This window comes from Sphaerodactylus townsendi, linkage group LG02, assembly GCF_021028975.2.
Source record: "Sphaerodactylus townsendi isolate TG3544 linkage group LG02, MPM_Stown_v2.3, whole genome shotgun sequence".
Lineage (NCBI taxonomy): Eukaryota > Metazoa > Chordata > Lepidosauria > Squamata > Sphaerodactylidae > Sphaerodactylus > Sphaerodactylus townsendi.
This window is the reverse complement of record NC_059426.1, coordinates 140,823,033-140,843,052: the sequence shown is the minus strand read 5'-3', so window position 1 is coordinate 140,843,052 and position 20,020 is coordinate 140,823,033. Positions and strand designations below refer to the sequence as shown.

Sequence of the window (20,020 nt, the reverse complement as noted above, 5' to 3'; positions counted from 1 at the left end):
TGCATCCCTGGACTGATGAGCCTACAGCAGTCTCACCAGGCCAGATTGGGAGTGGGGGGTGGGATACCTCAGCTGGCTTGTGGGCCAGATAAACTGAATGCGGCCCCCTGGCCGTACATTTGACACTTCTGACTTAGACTTTCTTTTTAAAAATTACAAGAATTAGAGTTGATAGGCTTCTCTAGAATCAACTTTAGTCTACAGTTTGGCTTATTGACTTTGTTGACCTGATGTAGATATCAAATATCTATCATTATCTGCCATATTTCCTAACAATGAAGAAATATATAATAATAATATTTGGCATATCAACAGTCTACCCTTAAGAGCGATTGGGAAAAAAAGTTTTCAAAAATTATTTTTTCTGTAAATTCTGAAGTGACTTTAACATAGCCAATATAACACTTTTTGAATAATATTTTAAGGAAATGTAGTGATATGTAAGATTTGATTATTTGGAAAAATTTACTCTTGCATTTTTGTCTCTAGCATTTTGAAGCTCTGGCAAATCGTGCAGCTACAACAGGACATGTTATTGACATCTACTCATGTGCGCTGGATCAGACTGGTCTTCTGGAGATAAAATGTTGTCCCAACTACACAGGGTTTGTCTTGCCTATTTTGTGTTTTTATGTTTTTAAAATAATATATCAGGTTATTTGGAGGAAAATGCTTTTGTCAAATTGGGAAACAGTGTTTCATGGGCAGCCCAATCCAGACCATACTGTGGCCAGGGACACTGCCGCTGCTGTGCCACTGCACTGCCTCAAAAAGGCTTTCAGATGGTGCAGGAAGGAGAAAAAAAGAAAAGAAAACTCCCAGCCACCTGAAAAGTGCCCATAGTGGAAATGGACTTATGCTACACTTTTGTGTGGCATAACACTTCGACTGGGGAGGGGGGCATTCCTGGGCTGAAAGTTCAGTGCAAGTTGACTAAACACCCCTAGCCCACCCCTCCGTCGCGCCGGCATTCTCAGTTATGTCAGTGCAACTCTGGGGGAGGCAGCCTCTTCTGGGTCGGTGTGCTGTGGAGCTGTATGATGTCCATCCATCACCCTGTTTGCCCTCCCCACTGGCATAGGGGGAACTTAGGCCGGCAGTGGTGGGATTCAAATAATTTAACAAATGGTTGTTTACAAGCACCATTTTAGCAACCGGTTCTGCCGAAGTGGTGCGAACCTGCTGAATCCCACCATTGACCAGCAGGGTGGGCAAACGCATCAGCGTGGACTTGTGTTGCTTTCAGGTTGCACTTGGGTTCCCCCCTCCCCTCCCGAATTGAGTTTTTAACTTGTTTTTTTAGAGGCAAAAGTCTGAGTGACCTTGCAGATGTTTGTATGTCATTCTTTGTATGTAAATAAAATTATCACTGCAGGTACTTTTTTCTCAGACATGAAGTTATCCATTAATTAATTTTTCTTCAGATATTGGTAGACTGTAACAAGACTGCATGTTTCCAATATTCTGATGTATTACTTCTGAAAACATTGGTTTTTTTAAATCACAGTACTCGCATCGTTGTAAACGATGTCCCCAAGTAACTGAACTTTGAGTAGTGTATTAATGTGGCAAAGAAGCACATTCACAGACCTATCAGGCTGGAAAGCATCCTTTTTGCTGCCAGTCTGGCTCCTTGGTATATTTCTTTTACCCATTTAATCCAGACCAAAGCTTGCTACAAGTAAAAAGGAATTGTGAAAAATGGTGTAGCACTCTATGAAGGTTCCAGATCAGATATCTCCAGATTGCTTAGTTAAGTTAAAATGCAAGTGATTCCAAGTTAAAGCACAAATGATTACATTCTCCAAATGGCTGGATCACTAAATAATACTGCGGTGTGTGTGTGTGTGTGTGTCTTCAATGACCTCAGAGACATTGATTTGTTAGACCTGGGCAGAGTCTATCTAAAAGGAAATTCTACAAGCGCACAAGTTCACTTGGCAATCCTCTAGTATGGCAGTCCCTGATTCTTGAGACACTGAAGGCTGTCATGGTTCTCCCCTCCCCTCCCCCTGTGGAAAGGTATAACATATACAGTGCAGACTGTAAGAGTGGCACATTCTTGCACTTAAATAATTGGTTAAAATTTAATTCATACTATATCTCTTTATCTTAGCCATATGAGGTTTAAAAAGTGGAGTCAAGAGAGCTGCTTTCTAATTTTCTCATTTTTGTCTGAGGTGTAATAACAGGAAAGAGACAGTTTCAAACTAGGTTTCATAATCTCAGTCTTTGAATTTTCAGTAATTTAAGTCACATGTTATAACAGATTTACAGATTGCTTTAGCAATTGATCAACATCGCAAGTAAGCAGATGACAGATATATATTGGCCCCTGTTAAAATATTATTATGCTGTTCGTATAATTTTATGTTGTTCGTCGCCCCGAGCCCCTTGCGGGAAGGCAGCCTATAAATTTAAAGTAAGTACCTAAATAAAATGAAGGAGTCATTTCACCCAGTTCCTTTCTCCTGCTTACAAAAATCCCCGTGCCCCACCCCGATGGCACATTGTTCAGTGGGGTCCCCTGCAACTCAGCAGTGGGAGTGTTGGAGGCTGCTGGGAAGGGAGAATGCAAAGATGTGAATCCTTCCACTTTTGATCTATCCCATAACTTTTTCATACATTTTGTTATATCAGGCCTTAGTCCTGGCTGCGATGTTATATTATTGTCATGGTACATTTTCATGAACGAGCAGTGTGAAAAAGTAACCACACACTAAAAATATGGCAGTGACTCCGCAGCTGCCACAGTGTGTTTTTATGTGTGGTGGACACTTTTAAACACATTGCATATACACCCAGTATTACAGGAAAATGTAGGATAATAGGATGTTTGGAAATCGAGTATGCATGCAGGATAGGGGCTAGTTCTGTGACTAGTTTGATGGCAAGCATCACAGATCTACAGCACAGCTATTTTCGCTGCAATTCATATATTGTGTGTGTCTTACATTACATATTTATTTTGGATCATTGTGTAGAGGTTACATGGTAATGGGAGACTCCTTCAACACATCCTTGTTCAAACAAACGTTTCAGCGAGTGTTTACCAAAGATGTCCAGGGGCAGTTCAAGATGGGATTTGGAGGCACCTTAGAAATTAAGGTAGAGTTTGAAATTTACTGCACATCTTGTAAAAGGTCTGATGTTATTGCATCACATGTTCCCTCCCAGTCAAACAACTTACAAAGTGATAGTAATAGGTGGTTGTTGTTAACAGTAGCTGTTCAGTCAGCATTTCAATTTAAACCTTTAGTCTTTAGCATGTTGACTATGTTGAGTTTTGCCGCATCCATTGTTTGGGCAACACTGTTAAGTCTTCCTCCTGCTGACTGACTAATACTGTAGCGAGCTTGATGTTGGATGTGTATGTTTGCAGTCAACCCTCAGCCCTCAGGCTGCGTTAAGTGTGATTTTTAGATTCCACTCATGATACTTAAATAATGAATAAAATTAATCTTTCTCCTAGGATGGAAAGGAGGAACTTCAGTTTCTGCATTTTCTATCCTGCCAGTGTGGTGTTTGGGCAGCCTTTGGGGGAAAGTACACAGTATGCTCTGTAGCATGCTGTGTTGTACAGAAACAAATGACACAAAGTAAGATCTACAGAAACACAGAGGTGGTGGTGGGGCAGTTTGAAGCTAATCTGGTTCAGGTGCCAGGTCTGAGAGAGGATCCACTCTCTTTCTCCCTCTGGCTCCAGTATTTGTAACCAGATTAGCTTTTTTAAAAAAGGTGAAAAAGCAAACATATAAACTGCTACAATCAGGAGGAGGAACTAAGGTATAAAAATACCAGAAATGGTCTTAATGCAGAGAAGAATTCACAGAATTCTTCATTGAGAAAGAAATACACAGGTGACTGAGAGCAGATGCAATGAGTTGTGTAGGATTCCACTATGGGCACAAATACTTGATCTTGCAAGGGGACCCAACCACAACTCTGCCTTGAAACAGGAGGAAAGGTGGCATATACATATTTTAATAACTAAAAGAATAAACTGAGGACTGCTGCAGCACTAAGGGAACTTATGTTGTCCTGATAAGAGTTAGAGAGGGCCATAGTTACAAAGTGCCCAGGACAGCAGTATCCTTTTTGCTGGAATTAAGAAAAGCCTGCTTGGTTTTGTTCCCAGGCATAGATAGGTTATTTAGGTTTTTGAATTTTTCTCTTACCACTAAGTCTGAACTGCCATGTTGTAAAAAGATTGGTCAGGGATATATTAACATATCACTGTTTTCTTCTGTATCAATGTCTAGTCCTCAAGAGAAATAAAGATATCTGGAGCTATTGGACCTTGTGTGTCTCTCAATTCTAAAGGGCCTTGTGTATCAGAAAATGTAAGTTGACAAACCTGTGCTTAATTTTTTTGTGTGGTTATGGTTGGTGCTATGGGGGACTTTTTTTGCTGCAGCACATTAATACTGCAATCCAGTGAATACTTATTGGATAATCAATTGGTGTTGCTTCTGAGTAAACATGTATCTGGCTTTGATTATTTTATTTATTTATTTATTTATTCGTTCCACTTTTATACCGCCCTCCCCCAAGATACCCCTCTGGAATATGTATAGCCTTGCTTTACAGGATTAAAAGTTCTATCTTTATTTACTTCATTTATATCATGTCTTATCTTTCTAGGGATTCAAAGCCACTTATATCGTGGCGTAGTGGTTAAGAGCAGGTGCACTCTAATCTGGAGAACCGGGTTTGATTCCCTGCTCTGCCACTTGGAGCTGTGGAGGCTTATCTGGTAAACCAGATTAGCTTGTGCACCCCAACACATGCCAGCTGGGTGACCTTGGACTAGTCACAGTTCTTTGGAGTTCTCTCAGCCCCACCCACCTCACAGGGTGTTTATTGTGGAGTGTGTGTGAAAGGAGATTGTAAGCCCCTTTGAGTCTCCTTTCAGGAGAGAAAGGGGGGATATAAATCCAAACTTCCTCCTCCTCCTCTTCTTGTTGTTGTTGTTGTTGTTGTTGTCTGTTTTATGCTCACAGTTTTATGCTCACAACTAACCTGTGAGGTAGCTTGGGCTGAGTGTGTGACTGGCTCTAGTTTTGATCTCACAATAGGGATTTGAACCTGGGATTTGAACCAGATTCTAATCACCGCTGCACGATATGCTCTAACACACAGGTGTCAAACTTGTGGCCCTCCAGATGTTCATAAACTGCAATTCCCATCAGCCCTTGCCAGTATAGCCAATACTCATGTTGGGAAGGACTGTTGGGAATTGTAGTTCATGAACATCTGGAGGGCTGCGAGTTTGACACCCCTGCTCTAACAGCTTTCTCTTTTTCAATTCCTGAATTTACTCGTCTGCAGTTGCTTCTGATTGTGTAGTAAAGTATCTATAACAAGAGATACAACTTTGCAGTATCTTGATCACTGAGGTATAAATTGGCATCTATAATAAGTTTTAAAAGTTCTATAGTTGCATTGATATAAAATATCTTTTTTACTCAAAGCTTTATTTGCAATCTTTTCGCAGGAGATAGGAACAGGAGGTACCTGTCAGTGGAAGATTTGTGGACTTAATCCTACTACAACCCTTGCATTGTACTTTGAAGTTGTTAATCAGGTAAAAGGGACTTTTGAACAGATCTATTTGTTCATATCCGAAGTGCAACAGTATATTGTGTTCGTATGGCTGCTTCAAGGAGTTGTACATGGAGTTTTGCTGTTATTCACTATGAATGTAGACTACTGATCAGTTATGAAAACTGATATCCTCATACTTGTTAGCCGCATATGAAAAGGTGAAGAAATGTGTGATCGTTATTTGTAGACTAGGAAAGTATAATAATTTCCCACTGCCCTCACCGTCAGTTTTGCAGCTGAAAACTTTTCCAGTCCCTTGAATGAGATAGGGATTAAATATATGGTGTCTGAATCAGGCAAAACAACAAATGATTGTTTGCTGTTTTAATTACAAATTAGGATTTCCAACCAAGAGAATGTTCTGTGGGGGAGCACATGAGGTTTAAAGAGCTCCCCAGTTTGTTCCTGTAATGACAAATGACAGTGATCATGGCCTGTTGTTGCATCTGAATGCAGCCATTGCACTTAACCTGGAACACTCAGCATTGCTATTTGTATTATTTAATAACTTCACCCACTTACTGCAGGGACAGCATATTGATACTGATTAAAATCTGTCCATGCATTGATTGCACATTGAAAATCCCCTGGTGTTTCGTTCCCCCCGCCACTTGGAAGCTAATCCAGTTTTGGAATAAATATTGCACAAGGTGGATAGTGGGTTTCACCTGTTAGGTTTTTCATATAATGGACATTTGCATAGCATATTGCATTTATTACAATGGTTTTTATCAGATAATATCTAAATATAGAATAGACTTTGGTCACAATAGAAGTCCTAATATGGTGGTCATGCTACTCAATGTTCTTGGAATGTTTGTTCAATGGAATCTCTACATTTTCTCTTTGAAACAGCACAATGCTCCAATTCCTCAGGGTGGAAGAGGTGCAATTCAGTTTGTGACTCAGTACCAGCATTCAAGTGGACAGAGGCGCATTAGAGTAACCACTGTTGCCAGAAAGTAAGCCTTAACTTCTGATGTGTTAATTTATACATCTTTGCAAACACACACACTGTTCAAGTGACAATTTTATGCTTAAAATTTGGAAGTTTAAGAGGCCTTCTAATGTAGATAATTGCTTGGGATATTGGTTGATTAGTAAGGGGAAAAGTAAAATGGCAGTAGATAGGGCTGCCTGAGACCTTGGATTAATGGAGGAAGAGAAAAGTTTGAATTAGTACCCTGCTTTTCTCAACAGTAAGGAGTCTCAAACTCCTTCTCTTCCTCTATCCAAACAGACATCTTGTGATGTAAGTGGGGCTGAGAGAGTTCTGAGAGAACTGTGACTGGCCCAAGGTTACCCAGCAGGAATGTAGGAGTGCGGAAACACATCTGGTTCACCAGATAAGCCTCTGTCACTCAGGTGGAAGAGTGGGGAAATCCAACAGATTAGAGTCCACAGCTCTTAACCACTACCAGTAGTGGCGAACCAATTGGCCATGCTGGCAGGGGCTGATGGGAATTGTAGTCCATGAACATCTGGAGTGCCATAGATTCGCCACCATGGCACTATACCATGCTGGCTGTCCACTGCACCGTGGAGGCTGCTGCTATGAGACTGCTAAACTGCTGTAATTTCAGCTGCCTGCATAGTTTTTCAGTGGCAACTGACTATAAACAACAGGCTGCTTGAAATAGTGTAATCAGTTGAGATGCAGGGACAGTAGGAGCCAGGATACTGCGGGCTTGTCCTCCTATAGTCAGTGCAGCTTTGGCAGCTTGACGGGAGACAGCAGAGGAGAGGGGTCTACAGTAGATACAAGAGAGTTCTCTGTGGTCTCCTGAAGGTCACAGCAAATCTCTACTTCATTTGAGGCTCTGCAAGGCCAGCTTCTGTTGTGACATCCAAATAGTCCCTAAAAAAGTACAACTATGTGGTAAAATAGTTGTTGTTCTTTTGCAGTTGGGCAGATGCTCAGACACAGATTCAAAACATCGCTGCCTCTTTCGACCAGGAGGCAGCTGCCATCCTTATGGCCAGACTGGCAGTATACAGAGCTGAGACAGAGGAAGGACCGGATGTTCTTAGGTGGTTGGACAGGCAGCTCATCAGATTGGTAAGACATGAGAAATGCTTTAAAAGCTGTTTCCTTCTCAGGTTCTGTGAGATTTTTTCCCCTGTGTGTCTCTGGTTGTCAGGGGGATTGTATCTAGGTGACTGAGATGCACTCCTAACTCAATGTAATTGCTACAATATATATATAACCAGCCTGCTATATGTTATCACTGCTGTTCTGGGACATTCTTTCCTTGATCTTTGCTTTATGGCTTCACACGCTGAGTAGATAAATAGGCACATCCTGTTTTTACACTTTGGTCTCATGGGAAACGGGATTATTTCTGTGGTCCTGTAGGGGCAGGATGCCAGGTGGCTCCATCTCTATCTACTGCTGATTTGGGGCGCCTTAGCTCCAACCTATTTCTTTCTCACATTCCTTGGGAAAATGGGAGGGAGGGATTAACATTGGATAAAGGGTGCAGCGAAAGCCAGGTTTGCTGGGAACTCGCTTTGACAAGCTGGGTGCTTCGATGCCTATCGAGGTTCGAGACCTAACACTGGTCACCCTTTGACTTGCTAAATACCATGTTGGATTTAAAAGTACCCTTCTGGAAGTGAAAGGTTACTTTCTGTGAACAGGAGAGAACCTTTGGATCCAGCCATAAAGTGTGACATGATGGCACTGTGCTGGGTTTTGTCCTGCTTCACATCATTAGTTGGCAAAGTGGAGTTGAGTCAACATACAATATGATAGTATCACTTATTGCACTAAATCAGATATAATGAAGAAGAGAGTGAAAAGGAACAGTGGCAGGTGTTTGTGTGGCTTCTGTTGCGTAATTCTAACCTCAGCAAGATTGAACTTTCAGCTAAGCACGCAAAGGATTTTTTGTGTATTTGGACTTTGGGTTAGAACACTTATTAGGAAGTTTATCATTGGCTGATCACGCATAAGGCATCTGCTGCACGATGGGGGCAAATGTCTCTTGCAGCAAGATTTCTTATTTGGCTGTTTCTCCTCCAGCCCTACTTTCACTTTTTAGTCTCCCTGTGGCAAGCGAGACCATTTCTAAAACGAATTTATTTTTGCTTTGCTGCCAGAGTGGGGAGATTTTCCAGTGAGCACAGCTTTGCCCCAGACCTCTTCCCTTTGCCCACAGCCAGCCTGCCTAGCTTCACCCTTCCCAGTCCTAGCATTGTCATCCATGCTTTCCCCCTTGCCCCCCCTTCCATGCTGCCAACTTCCTTCCATCTTCTCTAAACACTCCTATTGATATATCAATGTATCAATATAACAGAGTTGGCTTTTGCAAGGAACAGCACAAGCAGGATCTGTTTCTGGCTCCAGCCCACCTCCCTTCTCTGTTTCCACCCTCCCTGATGATCGGAAGGACTTTTAAAAACTTATTTTCAGACAAGCCTCTTTTTTAAAACAAGCCTCTCTCCTGTGGCAGCAGCAAGAGGGAGGCTGTGGGAGAGAGAGAGGGAGTGTCTGTCTGCGGAGGGGAAGGGATGGGCGGGAGAGTATCAGCTGTATAGCACTAAGACTACTGAGTGTTATGAGATCTGTGCCTTTGAGAGGGGTGGAGTTGAGAGAACCAGGAAACAGAGGCCTGTTGAGGCTAGCTGCGGGGAGGATTAGGCTACCTCCTCCTGTGTAAACAGAAACATGAGGAGACCACACTTCAGCCCAGAAGTAATTGTTCCATGACTAATGGGCCAATGCCAGTTGGTTTAATAGATGAGACCTTCTGTTCAGCGTTGTTACTGTGCATAGATTATTGTACTGTTAAAAGACCCTGAAGCTCCTTTCTTCCCACGTTCTTTATAAACAGTCCTTTGCCACAGTACCTATCTAAATACTGTCACGTTATGAATGTATTTGCCACGTCTTTATATTACAGGACCATTTATTATTGAGACTGGCGCACAGTTCATGAAGGTTATTATATTTATCTTAGATAGACAGCTGAACAGAACAGTAGAAGTGAGTTTAAAACTTATTATTTATTTTTTTCTGTACAATTGAAAAGGGTTTTCTAAGTAATTAATACCAGTGATTTATATCAATCTCCATTCCTAGGAACCTTAATTCTATTTTTCTTCTTGTAAAAACAGAAAAAGAACATAGTAATGGAGAACCTGTTACATAAATCTAATACCTGATTGTCAAGATGAATGTTGTCACCAGCATCTATAGAAGAAATATTTTTATCCTGACCAGCACTCTGGTTAGGGCTCATTCCAGGGCATGCTTCATGCCTGGTGCTGTTAAATAGAATTTTAGAATGCTTCATGTTGATCTTTTGGAGTCAGAGTGATGAAGGTATTTGAGGAGTACTAATACCAGAAATATTTCCTTAGTAACTTAGATTTATATTTAAATTTCAGTGTCAGAAATTTGGAGAATATCACAAGGATGATCCAAGTTCATTCAGATTTTCAGAAACATTCTCTCTTTACCCGCAGGTGAGTAGGAAGAAATTTAAATTAGAGATCTTTCTGTAACCAGCATGATGTGTATTTAAATTTTATTTCTAGCAGGATAGAGCACAAACAATGAAGTCAGTCTTTGAAAACACCCAAATAGTTCAAGTTAAATCTGGTATTTGTGAGAGAGTGTGGTATAACGGATAGATGCTGGGTTGAATCCTGTCTCTCTCCTTAGTTATTTCACTCAGGTTGCAGACTTTTAAATACACATTCTGTGGTTTCATCTAGTTTGGTTTAATTTCTAAATGTGTAGTCTTTTGTTTTATCTTCTGTTCCTCTGCACTGGAACCCTGACCATGGCTGGTACTGCTAGACTATGCTGTCAAGTGTAGGCCACCTTTGTCCTTTCTTCAGGGGCAAATGCTAGATCCTTATATTCCAACAATAGGGGATTTTATTCAGTACATCACATCACTGTACCTGCCATATAGAATATTCTTCTTGTTTACATGTAACTATTGTTATCTTTGTTGGCTTCTCTTCTTTACCAGTTATAAAAGATTTTATAATTCCCCATATTCTTCAAATAGCCCTTACAGTCACTGCCATTCTTTTAAACACAAAGATTCTCCTATTCTCTGCTAAATGTCTCCGTTTTTTTATTTCTTATGATGCAGGGTTAGTTTTTGTTTATTTTAAGGCAATTTGCTATTGTATATCTGGATGAAGCAGTGTTGTGGCTTTAGATACCAGCTCTGTCCTTAACTAGACATGGAAAATATCAATGTATGGTTTAGTATGATGTATTTCTGTATGCACTGGGAGTGAGAAAAAGTAAATACGATAGATTTCTGGCACAATAATTTGTTACCCTGACCAGAACAGTGGAGATGGTGGGTTGGTTTACAGAAAATGGAAAACCGTTGATGGATGCTAAAGAAATGAGACCATGAACTCACTTTCACGTCCCTCCCCCCTTTGCATCTTAGGATTCAATTAATAATAATTACTTACTGGTTTTAGAGCAAACAGTTGCTTTCTGTCATTTCTGAGCCATCAAACTGATTTGGAGTTCTAGTTCAAACCATATGTTGCTAGTTAAGATGTAATGTAATGGCAACCAGTGGTTTGTATTAAAGCAGATATAACTAAAATTGAAGAGTATGGGGTGTGTGGGGTGGTGGTGGTGGTGGTGGTGGTGGTGGTGGTGGAGCAGGGCAAGCGAGATCATTTCAGTAATGTCAAATTATGTTTTGGCATTACATGTGAACCAATCCAATGATTTTTGGTCAGAAGTCATTAGAAAGATTTTTTTTACTGAGTGGCAACTAGTGCTGTAGGAAGGGAAAATGGTGGCTGGGGTGAAATGGCGGCCGTGCCCCCTTGCCCCCCAAACACCCATCACTTACCTTTTTAAAGCTAAAAAAGCAAGCAGGCTGCGTCCGTGGGGGCAGCTGCGGGCCACTGAGGCGACCTGAGGGGAAGGGTGGGGAGAGTGATTCTCTTCCGCCCCCGCCTTCGCCCAGAGCTTTTGTCCCCCCCGCCCCGTGGTAGCTCCACCTATGGTCACAACATCTGAGCATACCCATATCTTGGGAACTGTTGCATGAGTAAATTCAAGAAATAGGATTTCAGGGGTGTATTATCTGCTCTGGTTCAATTCCTGGTTTCAAAAATTCATGCAGAAGTCTTACCTGCATGGATTTGGCCCAGAATAGATTGATCGTACAAATTTTGGCATAGAAAATGGAGTTTAAGAGAAAAATGAGAGAGATGTATATCCAGTAAGATCCTATTTCTATTGTAAAAGTAAAAATAGGTTTTTTAAAGTTCAAGTGCAGACTGTAAAAGCATTTGGTGGATCTCTCTAGCTTGTTCTTAAGAAATTTCCTTCTCTAGTCCTGTTTTCTAATATGCCATGAACCTCTTTAGATGCAATAGTTCAAATATAGCAATGGAACAGCCAGTCTGTTGTTTGTTTTGATATTCCTTCTCCCCCTTTTGTTTTGAAGAACTATGCAAATTGGTTAAACCAGCAGAATTGTGATTAAAGATATTTTTTGAACTCTGACAGTATACATATTGGTGGCTGTGAAATGCTGACAAAAATATTGAAAAGAGTGTTATGGAATGTAAATATGACAAATTATTTCCATGCTATTTTGTTGTGTTTCTGTGACTGATAATTGATTCTTAGGTTTCCATCAAGGCTACTTTGCCTTCTAGAGAAACATGACTAGAACTTCAGTTTATATTTGCCTCTAAAATATCTTCTGAAGTGGTTTCTGGAGAAAATGCCTTATTGCACTGTAGGGTATCAAAATGCAGTACTTCATATGTACATACCCAAGCATGTGTTTAGATAACATGGCAGCAGTCAAATCTGAATTTGCCTGCCGTCAAGAAGTACAAATAGAAAGAGGTTTTGCGGGGGGAAAAAATCTTATTTTGGAAAAATGCCCATGAATGCTGATGTATTAAGTAATTTGAGTTCATTGGTAATTAGTGATTTTTTAATTCATTGAGGAAACACAGACTTTTTGTAGAGCTGCTGGCCTTGCTTTGTTTTGCAGTTTATGTTTCATTTGAGAAGATCTCCTTTCTTGCAAGTCTTCAACAACAGTCCTGATGAAAGCTCTTATTATCGCCATCAATTCATGCGGCAGGATTTGACTCAGTCCCTTATAATGATTCAGCCAATCCTCTATGCTTACTCCTTCAATGGACCTCCGGAGGTATGATGTCGCTTAACCTGTGCAAAAAAAGAAAAAACCTGCCATGTATTCCTGCTGTTGAATTTATCTCTTGTCCCATCCCAATTATTCAGTTCAGTGCTGGCAACATAATTAGACAATTCCAATTAAAATAAAAACAAACTCAAATAGTTCCATGCCCATTTAACTTTTTCCATGAAATGCCAGGCCAAATATTTTTACCAAATTCAGAAGATTCTTCAGTTAGGGAGGAGCCCTCAAGAATTTCTCTCCTATGTACTTTTGCCATTTAATTAAAAAAACATACTGTCAGTCCCTTCTGTCATTTGAAGTTAAGGCCCAGTGGTAGATGCAAGGTAATCTTAAAGCTTTGGACCTGAGTAGGAGGGGGATTCAGATCCCATCAATAACTTCTGAAACCTATCAGGATTACAGGATTTACTGAAGTTTATTAGAGATGTGTTCTCATTCAGATTTTACAAAACGAGCTTAAGACCTCATTTGAAGAACAAATACATTTTATTCCTCTTCTTTTCCACTCTGTTATTTACTATACTGTGAGTTGTTGCTATGGCAGCTGGCTAGGCAGGCAGTGAACCAGTCATTAGGTGGGAAGACCGTTCCCTCCCCTCGTTTCTGATACTTTGGATTGTGCAGCAAGAGAGAGTTTTCTTCCCACTGTCAGCTGATTAGCCCACCTGACTTCAGCAGTAATTGCCAGATTGTAGGTGCTGGAGTGGTTGTGAGGGGGTAGAGGAAGGAAAGGCAGAGAAAAAGAAAAGGGCTTGCCAGAGAAACAAGACTAAATACTAGCTAATGTAAGAAGAAGAGGAGTTTGGATTTATATCCCCCCTTTCTCTCCTGTAGGAGACTCAAAGAGGCTTACAATCTCCTTGCCCTTCCCCCCTCACAACAAACATCCTGTGAGGTAGGTGGGGCTGAGAGATCTCCGAAAAGCTGTGACTAGCCCAAGGTCACCCAGCTGACGTATGTGGGAGTTCACAGGCTAATCTGAATTCCCCAGAAAAGCCTCCACAGCTCAGGCAGCAGAACGGGGAATCAAACCCGGTTCCTCCAGATGCACCTGCTCTTAACCACTACGCCACTGCTGCTGTAAGAAATTTAGTTAAAAAAAACAGCATTTTTTTGAGTTTTGTCTTTATTCAGTTTAGATTGTTTATTCAGTTTAGGTTGACTTGTCCTCATTAGCCCCTTATTCTTGTCAAACAGCTGAATAAGTATTAATGGTGAACAACCTAGTATGAGTGAAAAAGAAAGATGCGGTGCGGTTTTATCAGAGACCTGATTTGATCCCCTTCTGGTATTCCCATACAAGAAACAGCTTTTGTCTTTTCCAGATTAATTTTATTTCGACTTAGAATATTATTAAGGTATCAAGCAAGATACTAAATAAACAACATTATATTACAGTGAGCTATGGAACCTTTTTGTCGATAATAGAGAATGGAGAGTGTCTTAAGTATTAACTGTATAGATTTTATAACTGTGCAGTAAAACATAACAAGCGCCATTGTTGCAAAGAAAAACTTGGAAGGGAAGGAGTAAAAAGAGAAACAGAAGGCGAAGTGAGGGGAGAAGCCTTGATGTTCTTCATTTTTATTAGATGAGAAAATATTTTAATGAGCTTTTATGCATTCTCTTTTCCCTCCTCTGCAACTTTCTTTTTTGTCAGTGTTCCCTCTAGTGGTCACATTGATTTTATCAAGAGCAAAAACCTGCCGCTTAAGTGGCAGAAAAATAAGATAGATTTAATCTTCTGCTGTATTGAATGGACCATTAGAAGGAGTAAAACACTCACAGAACTTTTTTAAAAATCAGACACTTTGAGACAAGGAAAAGAGAATATGGAAAAGGCCAATAAGAACTTGTTTTCTGAGCCATAAAGTTTAATTCAAAATGAGAATAACACTATAGAGATTACATTTGAGCTATGCTGAAGGAAGATTTCAGCAGTAATTGCTTTTGAAAGTAATGTGACTTCCTAAATGTGATTTACACAACTGAATCTTTCAAAATCAAATTTTCCTTTTCTGCACATGTTGAGTCATTTTTCTTCTGTATGTCAGCCTGTTCTCTTAGATAGCAGCAGTATTCTGCCTGATCGCATACTTCTCATGGACACCTTTTTCCAGATCCTTATTTATCATGGAGAGGTAAGATAAAATCGCATTTAGCTCCAAATTTGAACCTTTGGAGATTCTTTAAAAACATATAGTGAATAATGACTACAATTTATAGAGCTGTTATGGGCAGACTTCTGGCAGCAATTCCTTACACTATATAGGAGGCTATTTCTAAACTGTTCATGCAGTATTATTTCTGTAGGGAAAGAAATGCCTGCCACTTTAGTGCAGTGCCTTTTCATAGGTGTTATATCCTGATCTTTAAATTGCTCAGGGCCCTAACTGCAGATGAATATTTTGAAGTCCATAAATACTTACAGGATGAGGATCTGGTAACAAACAATTGTTGTTACTGTCAACAATTACCAGTTCTTGAAAATGTTTTAGCTTGATATCAGGCAATTCCATGACTACAAGTACCAGAAAAATTCCAACGCGTAATGTAATTTATTTTTATTACGATGAGTCAAAATATCAAATTAAGTTATGCTAGTCTTTTTTGACATATTTTGGTTGGTGCAAAGAAAAAGATATTATACAACTTTTTAAACCTTGGTTGTACTATCAAAGAATGAGGCTAGGTATAATGAAGGAGAGATATGTTAGACCCTGAGACTTAAACTGCTATTGTTTAAAACCAATTCTCATATGAAATATTTGCTATAGTGGCTTTACTGAGAGAAAATCATTACTTCAAGATACTCTACTAATATTTACTTAAAATGCTGTCATGATCAATACTAAAATGTTCATTTTTTAAATAATATTTCCAGTGGTGTTTTAAAAAAATTGTTAAAAGAAGAGAGAGAGTTATAAATTATTTCCTTGTAGACCATAGCTCAGTGGCGAAAGTCGGGCTACCAGGACATGCCAGAGTATGAAAACTTCCGACATTTGCTCCAAGCTCCAGTGGATGATGCGCAGGAAATTCTCCATTCCCGATTTCCAATGCCACGATACATCGATACAGAACATGGGGGTAGTCAGGTAATTGAATGTTGCTTCACTTTATAGAATCGTGCTGATATAGTTTATCCTGTAGTGATTTTCCCATGATTAATTTTTATGTCATACCTACAGAAGGCATATGAATGTGACTTTGCACCTGGGATACTGAACTGTGTTCTTGTATTGAATTATACATGCAAGGGTAGCTTTAAGCTGCCACTGCACATTCCTAACCTTGGGCTGCTTTTACTGATTTAAACAGACCACAGGAATCCTGCTTTCTGTTGTTTGCACAGATGACATACCTTCTCTTCAAGCATTCTCTCCACATAGGTACACCTTATCAAGTTGGGATCTCAAGCCACACTGCTGCTATTTGGGAAGATATCAATCCACTGTATAAGATAGTATAAAGCCATTTACATTAGTCTTTCCCTTGATTGTCTAAAAGAAGCACAAGTGTACATGTCATGTAATAACACAAAAAATGTTGTTTAATTAGGTTTCCTTTGTTATAGTTAAGGTTTTATTACTTCTGTTATCTGTGTTTTTCACAGCCCAATCCAGGGGGGGAGGGCAGAACAGCCACAGGAGGCAGTGCAGGCTCACACTGATGTGTTTGCTCTTCTGGATGGTGTGAGTGGCACTGACGCTGGCCAAGAGGGCAAACAGGGAGGTAGGTGGGCGAGCCCTGTGACATTCTGCAGTGCCTGACCCACTTGCAACTGCTGGTTCTACAACTGTGCCAGCCTAATGTGGAGACTGATACTGCTGGAGGCGTTCCTGGAAGCGGAGCAGACACTAGTCAACGTCTACTGGGTGTTAGCCCCTGGGAATGTCAGCGGGATGGTCGACAGACTTACGCCACCTTTTGGGTGGCATAACTCTGTTAAGCCCTGTAGAGGGCTTTCAGGCAGCTGGCGTTTTTCAGCTTTTAGTTGTCTTCCTGCGCTGCCTGGAAGACCTCTGGAGGTAACATGTTAGCGGCACTGTTCTGGCCACCCAAGGGTCTGGACCGGGCTTTCGGTTTTTCAGTTGACATCTCATGATTTGTGTAGGTCATTATTCTTGTAAATGAATTCATGTATTCAGCTAAAGATACTCATCACCAGCCTCTAAACTCCATTGAACATTTTTTTGCTGGAGGTTGGCATTATGATTAGTATGGAGAACTGCTTTAGAAATGCATTGTGGGTTGGAAGGTCGCATTACACATGTGCTTGATAGTGGTTGTATCTTTAACTGAAAGTGAAAATCTTCTAAAATGTTCTTTAAAGTAAAGATAACCAGATTTGGCTGCCTTCAGGCTACATAGCTACTACCTCAGAGCAGTATGCAACCTGCAGGCGATATAATAATTGCCCTTGTTCTATGACACTGATATATTTAAATTATTAAAGCAATATCTTCAGTCATTTTAATGATTACTTAGGGGGATAATTTTCTTCTCTTTTATCAAAGGCTCGTTTTCTACTTTCGAAAGTAAATCCCTCCCAGACTCATAATAACATGTATGCCTGGGGACAGGTAAGCTTCCATATGATTAAATGAATTTTCAGTTACTGAGAGGATGTTATCTTTTTGTCCCAGCATAGTTTTTTAAATAAACAGGGTTCTTGATAAAAATCAGTTGTTAAATAACACCATACCGTTCCCTGTCCAGCTTATGGAAGTGTTTTATTGCTTTTTTGCAATCCTTGGAAATAAATATTTCTCATGCATGACCTGGGAATGCTATATTTGCCTTATTTCAAGGGCTTATGTCATGTATGACTTCCATTGGATGTGATGGTAGTCTAGCAAAGGGCAAATTACTCAGCTGTATGGGGAAAATACAGCTGGTAGCCATGAAAAGTGAAGCTTGTGCCTCCAGGTTTGGAAGCTGTATATTTCTGATGGGGTCAAACAGGGGGATGGCTGTGTCTATCAGATACGCCTCTGGGCTTCCTTGGAGCATCTGACTAGTCTGTATTGATAGCACTCTGTTCCCTTAGTGGGTCATTGGTGTGACCCCACGTGTCAGTCTTCATGTAAAAATAACTTTGGGGCCTTGGCATTTACAGCTGAACTATTCAGCCAGATCTTTACAATGGTTGATGAACCTTGGGTGTCACACAAGAGATTTCTCTGGAGTACTTAAGAGGTGGGTTTTCATAATGAATGTGACCTAATATTTACCCTTCTTTAACAGGAATCTGGAGCACCTATTCTTACAGATGATGTCAGTCTGCAAGTCTTCATGGATCATTTGAAGAAACTGGCTGTATCAAGTGCTGCCTAAAGGGGTGTGGAGCGTAACAGATGCTGACAAGCTGAAGCAGCATTTCAGCTTTATTTTCCGTTTTATGTCATTGTGAAACAAATGCTCTGATGTATGCAAGCTGCCTAGCTACATTTTAAAACAATGTAACTCCCGAGTCAACGTGTAGCGTTGGAGGTCCAAATACAAACTGCAGTTTTGAAAAGCAAATTAAATTGGAATAGAATTAGAGGAAGAAGTCTTATTGATTGCCATGATATGATGGTAATTTGTCCTAGTCCATTGATTATAACTTTGTATTATCTTTTATAACAGCATTCTGGCATGCACTGCAAGACGTGGCCAACGTTGTGAAGACCACTGTGAGCAGTGGCCTTTCATGGTTTGCCTTGTGGCATATTCATATTGATTCCTTTTGGCTAGAGACGAACAAAGACATGGATTATAAAAATGCTATGAATTCAACTTTCTGATGTAATCTAAAATATTTATTTTTTGTAGTAACAAGCAATATCCCTTAAAAAAACTGCTCTTTTTAAAATAGAAAACCCTTTTATGTAGTTGAAGGAAAAACTGATTTGTCTGTTTCCCGATGCTTATGATTGGTCAGGATAATATTTGTCAAAGCCTATGATTTCTACAGTTAATCAAATCTGAGTGCTCCTAAAACAAATTTTAAAAATACATAATTGGCAGCTGTGTCTCAGCTGAGGAAAACTCTATTAAGTGTAGTGTAAGAAACAAAAACATGATACTGACACCAGTTTCCACCAGTATACTTTTTGATTCTTAGCCACTTACTATTATGACACGTGTGGTGCTTGTTTGTTTGTTTGGGTTTTTTTTTTTTGGTTCTGCTTCTGGTTTGTTATAAATTATGCAAGTTCAAATTCTTCTTGAAACAGTATTATACAGTACATGGTATAATTGTAACAAATCTAGTAAGGTCTCATTTTTGCTTTGTTTCCTTGCAATGAATGTGTTCACGTTTTGTTATTAAAGTTCTTATATATAGAACAGATGCTTGTGTTTCACAAATTCAGTCTCAACTTCTTGTTTGATAAATTAAGAAAATATAAAAATGTGGTCATGCGCGGGGGTTTCCTGGAAGGTCTCCACTAACATTGTGATGATACCTGACAGGCTTTTCATAAATTCTCACCTTGAACTTTAAACGCATCAGATCTACATACGTCCCCACATGAATTTGTTCAGGACTTCAAATGGGTTACTGCACTAATAAACACAAGCAGCAGTCTTCTTACGTAGTGACCTTCATGTTGCGACCACTGCTTCTGGTTCCCTGCACATTTGCCTATTCCCTAGAGGAACTGTTCAATTTGGTCTGTATTTGATCCAAAGATGTCCCGCATGCTTGGTGTTCGCAGCCTTAATCATGCAGGTTCCTCTATTCACATTAAAACAGTGACTTGGATTTTCTTTGCGGTTGTGATGGTGGTCATTTGACATCTGCATCCTCATAGTTAATCTCTACCTGTATATGCATCCAAGTTTGTATTATGGCCTTGCCTGTCAAGATATCTAATTCTGAATATAGCCCTGCCCATGGATACTTAAACCAAGACATTTGGGCCATGATCTACAAACCTGATAAAAGACTCTTCATAGAAAAATCTGAAATTTCAAAGAAAAAAAAGTTTTAAACCTCCAAAAGTAAAAGGAATACCTGTAGCTTTAAGGAACAGATGCTTTCTGTGGCGATTGCTAGGCAATCACAAAAGTATTCAATCTTTGGTTTCTGTTAAGAAAAGACGAGGGGATGCGGTGCTACTACGTAAACTTGTGTGACTCACCTAGATCCAGGTGCTTAGTGTTTAGTGATTAGTGTTTTAGATTAGGATCTGAGAGATTGAGGTTCAAATCATTACTTTGTTGTTATAGTGACTTGGGGC

General features: G+C 40.0%; 1 protein-coding gene across 1 annotated transcript in view; it reads left to right on the top strand.

Moving 5' to 3' along the window:
• SEC23A (SEC23 homolog A, COPII coat complex component) overlaps positions 1–19,129 on the top strand; it is a 43,513-nt gene extending 24,384 nt beyond the window's left edge. The window contains exons 9-20 of the mRNA XM_048485472.1: positions 490–605; positions 2,985–3,108; positions 4,263–4,343; positions 5,498–5,587; positions 6,463–6,569; positions 7,513–7,666; positions 10,000–10,077; positions 12,615–12,776; positions 14,843–14,929; positions 15,731–15,886; positions 17,309–17,374; positions 18,039–19,129. Of these exons, the coding sequence (XP_048341429.1) occupies positions 490–605; positions 2,985–3,108; positions 4,263–4,343; positions 5,498–5,587; positions 6,463–6,569; positions 7,513–7,666; positions 10,000–10,077; positions 12,615–12,776; positions 14,843–14,929; positions 15,731–15,886; positions 17,309–17,374; positions 18,039–18,128 (1,311 nt within the window). The 3' untranslated portion in view covers positions 18,129–19,129. The remainder of the gene's footprint in view (positions 1–489; positions 606–2,984; positions 3,109–4,262; positions 4,344–5,497; positions 5,588–6,462; positions 6,570–7,512; positions 7,667–9,999; positions 10,078–12,614; positions 12,777–14,842; positions 14,930–15,730; positions 15,887–17,308; positions 17,375–18,038) is intronic.
• The last annotated feature ends 891 nt before the right edge of the window (positions 19,130–20,020 follow it).